At 40.4% G+C, this 3757-nt stretch overlaps 1 protein-coding gene across 3 annotated transcripts in view; it reads left to right on the top strand.

The window, feature by feature from the left end:
• Positions 1-3757, top strand: part of LOC118325286 (E3 ubiquitin-protein ligase RNF165-like) — a 14045-nt gene that overhangs the window by 5707 nt on the left and 4581 nt on the right. For all 3 annotated transcript variants that reach the window (XM_035657897.1, XM_035657896.1, XM_035657898.1), the window contains exons 4-7: positions 607-736; positions 929-1033; positions 1448-1543; positions 2081-2184. In XM_035657897.1, the coding sequence (XP_035513790.1) occupies positions 607-736; positions 929-1033; positions 1448-1543; positions 2081-2184 (435 nt within the window). The remainder of the gene's footprint in view (positions 1-606; positions 737-928; positions 1034-1447; positions 1544-2080; positions 2185-3757) is intronic.

The raw sequence follows: 3757 nt of genomic DNA, 5'->3' as shown, positions 1-3757 counted from the left end.
TGAATTGGGGGTATTGAATTGGGGATATCGGCGTAATTGTTGAAGAAATATCTTGAGACTAATAGAAGCACAACTGGAAGAAAAAGATTGTTTGTGTGAAGTACCCCCACAGCCCTGTCAGATGAACTCAAGTAACCCGTCAATGATACCACCATGCATTGCAACCATTTATCCATTACTTTTAGCAAACTATTCCAACAGTTTGTAATGGCTGTATCAAGAGAGCTTCTTCTAATCCGTCCATGCTGTCTATCCATTACTTTTAGCTATCTGTTTCAACCATCTATCCACCACTTTTACCTAACAGCTTAGACTTTTCTGCCCGCTTGCTCACTCGTTCTGACACTACAGCTGACTTAATATGTGAAAATGTGTTTTTATTCAATTTGGAATATCTACTTTTTAAAAACAGTTGAGCTTACTCAACAATCCTTCCATGTACCTCAAACTGCAGAAGTAACCTCTGCGGTGCCAGTGCCCCTGGTTGGAAATCATTGGCCAAAGTACTGCTCTTAGTGTGAACTGCCACTGTTATACAACTTGCCAGAAACTACTATGAAAAATGACTTGTGTGCCAGGGACTGACTTGTTTTTGGTTTCTGTCAGGGATCTAAGTGTGGATGCCGGGCTGCCCCCTCACCAGTATCACATCCATCCGCTGCCGCAGCACTATCAGCACTACTTGACCTCTCCTAGGATGCACCACTTCCCTAGAAACAATGCCTCAACACAAGTGGTGAGCCCCCTCTAACTCAGTACAATCAATCATGTTCGTCTCGATGAACTCCCAGCTATTCTCCTCTGGGTTTCTCTGGGTTTGGAGATTAATCTCGATACCCAGCAACCGTGGGATGACCTTTGTTCCTATGTTTCTTTCTGATTTCTGCTGCAGAGCTGATGCTAGCTTCTTTTATCTGTCATCTTCTAGGTTGTCCATGAGATCAGAAACTACCCATATCCCCAGCTGCACTTGCTGGCTCTGCAAAGTCTCAACCCCTCCCGCCACGCGTCTGCTGTTAGAGAGAGCTACGAGGTTCGTGCTGCTACGTCCCCTCTCTCTCTCCTCAGCAGACACACCAGTCTGCACTCATTTATCATTGTTTCCTCTGTGACCAACGCTCTGGACAGGCTCGAGTGTGTAACTGATTTTCTTATTTCCAATTACTCCGGGTTCCAGATGCCTCAAATGGTCCAACTGCCTTTAATCTCATGACATTTGTTTTCATTTGAACAAGATGCAATTGTTTTCTGGGAGGCTCTTTCCTGTTCTTTGAAGGACCAATTATTTTATTTCATCAAAGTGTCCCACGCTACGTTTTGCTTTTGAATATTGTATTATACAAATGTTGTTTTAGTTTTTCTTGACAGGCAAATACAGAAATATCTTTTTGTCAGACTTTTACCTAAAGTAATTAAAAAACATGTCCATATCTTGTTTCCTTTGTAGGAGCTTCTGCAGCTGGAGGATAGACTGGGCAGTGTAAACCGTGGAGCGGTCCAAACCACCATAGAGAGGTTCACTTTTCCCCATAAGTACAAAAAGGTAAAAAAAAAAATATATTTTTTAAACTTGCTAGATAAGCGATAGATCTTTTTGATGTGGTCTGGTTCAGATGAAGCATTGGGAAAGAAATAAGTTGAGCTAGATGTAAGAAGAAAAGAAATGGCAGCACTGGGTGGGAAGAATCAAAGAGTGAAGACAAGAGTGGAAAGAGGGTCTCACAGCAGTTCAAAGGTCAAACTAATTTCCGTTAGCAGATTAGTGAGACAGGTCTGCAGTGTGCACAATTCAAGGCTTGGGATGACTCATCCAGCTGTCTGCAGATATGTGCGTGGAATGAATTTAAAAAAGCGTCTACACTGAATGTGACCCAAATACTCTGGAAGGAGTGTCAGATCATTTGGTACATTGTGAGTGAGAAGAAATAATTGAGTCTTTTCCATCTGATCTCTCTTTTTTTTTTTTCTGGGAATTGTGATTAGGTGACTTTTTGTATGGGCTGACTCAGAGACACCCGTGGCACAAACATAACAGCTCCTAATACACAGGCACACTTTAATAATGAAAGTTTCTCTGCAGAGAATACCACAGGACCTGAAGATGTGTCTGGACGATGAGGAGCTGGATACCGATGAGAAGTGCACCATCTGTCTGTCTATGCTGGAGGATGGAGAGGATGTCAGGTACACAATACACTCATCTTTTGCTTTTTCAAGGGGAAAATTGCTGGTTATGCAGATGTGAACATAAGCTACAATTTGTTGTCAGTCGGTCCACCAGTTTTGTCCAGACTAAAACATCTTAACAACTATTGAACTGACATGAATTACTGACTTTGGTGTCAACCAACTTTTCATCTAGTGCCACCAACAGGTTGACCTTTGTGGTTTTGAGTGAAATATCCTGAGAATGTTAGACCGAAAGAAATTTAAATCCCCCTCAGGATGAATTGTAACTGACTTTTATCTAGCGCCACCATCAGGTCAAAATGTGGCTACTACTTTGATTTTTTTGATTATATTGTAAAACTAATGGCACTTCCTCAGCTAAAGTGATAATTATCATGGTAACATGCTAAAATGGCAAACACAATAAACGTAATAGCGGCTTAACATCAGCACTGCTGTGACTGATTATAGCCTCACAGAGTTGCTAGTGTGGCGCTTTTACAGAATGTCTCATTTGACCATAATATTTGTTTTTACATCCATCCTCTACAATGCAGTGGACTTAGACACAGTGTTGTGACCAATATGTACTCTTAGAGCTGGTTAAGGTCTTGTGTCTCCCCAGACAATACTTTCCCTGCTTATTAAACCTTAGAGAAACATTTTCTCTGACATTTCCTAATCGCTTTCCTTCAGAATGGATACACAGTTAGAGTCTAAGCAGTTTTTTTTAACCCTAAATTAGTTCTACCAACTAAGTTCAAAGCATCAGGTTTGAAAATCCCATCAGAGGATTTCTTCCAGCACCTCATCTTGGAAATACTGCCGGAAGGCAACATTAGCATTTCACAAAATCTTATGATGTGTGTCCAGTGTTGTGATCTGTCTAAATGGCAAAGTGACAGAGCATGTTATTTTACTCTGTGGAAAAGAAAAGGGAGGGAGGACGAACAAAGTAGGTGAAAATAAAAAAGGTTTTCCAGGATCTGGGGTGTATTTGGTTGTATTTAAAAGAAGAAAATGGAGCAGTGATACAGTTTGGTTGTGCTGGTGATTATATTGTTTATGCAAAATTCTCTGTTCAAGCATTCATCACTAATTATATTTCAGGCTTTGTTTAGTTCGGAGTCACAGGGTCAAGGTTAAAGAAGACAACTACGAGAAGAGCTTGTGCTTTTTATTCTCTTCACATTTGGCTTTTAATCACTTGGCTTCTTGCTCTAAATACACATGATTGCACCTAAAACACACATAAATCCTTCTTCTAACTCTGTTATAAGGAATAAATGTGTTTTTTAACAGCAGTTTCCCCACGGATAGAATTAAATGCGAGTTGTGAAGTAAAATTTGATCACAAGAAGTCACTTGAGACACAGACAGACAACTGGATCTATTCTAGACACAATCTGAATACCGGGCATGACAGGACCCATGAATCACATGCACATCTAAGATTTATAGGCCTTTAACTTGGCACAGCTGTTTCATACAGCTGTTAAAACTCTTTTTTAGGGGGTTTGGTGTTTACTGACAACATGTATTATTTCAAAGATACACATATGAGACGTTGCAGGACTGATGATCATAA

The sequence above is a fragment of the Morone saxatilis genome, unplaced genomic scaffold, assembly GCF_004916995.1.
Source record: "Morone saxatilis isolate NCDOM2014 unplaced genomic scaffold, NCSU_SB_2.0 Contig16, whole genome shotgun sequence".
Taxonomy (NCBI): domain Eukaryota; kingdom Metazoa; phylum Chordata; class Actinopteri; family Moronidae; genus Morone; species Morone saxatilis.
This window is presented reverse-complemented; position numbering and strand designations above follow the sequence as displayed.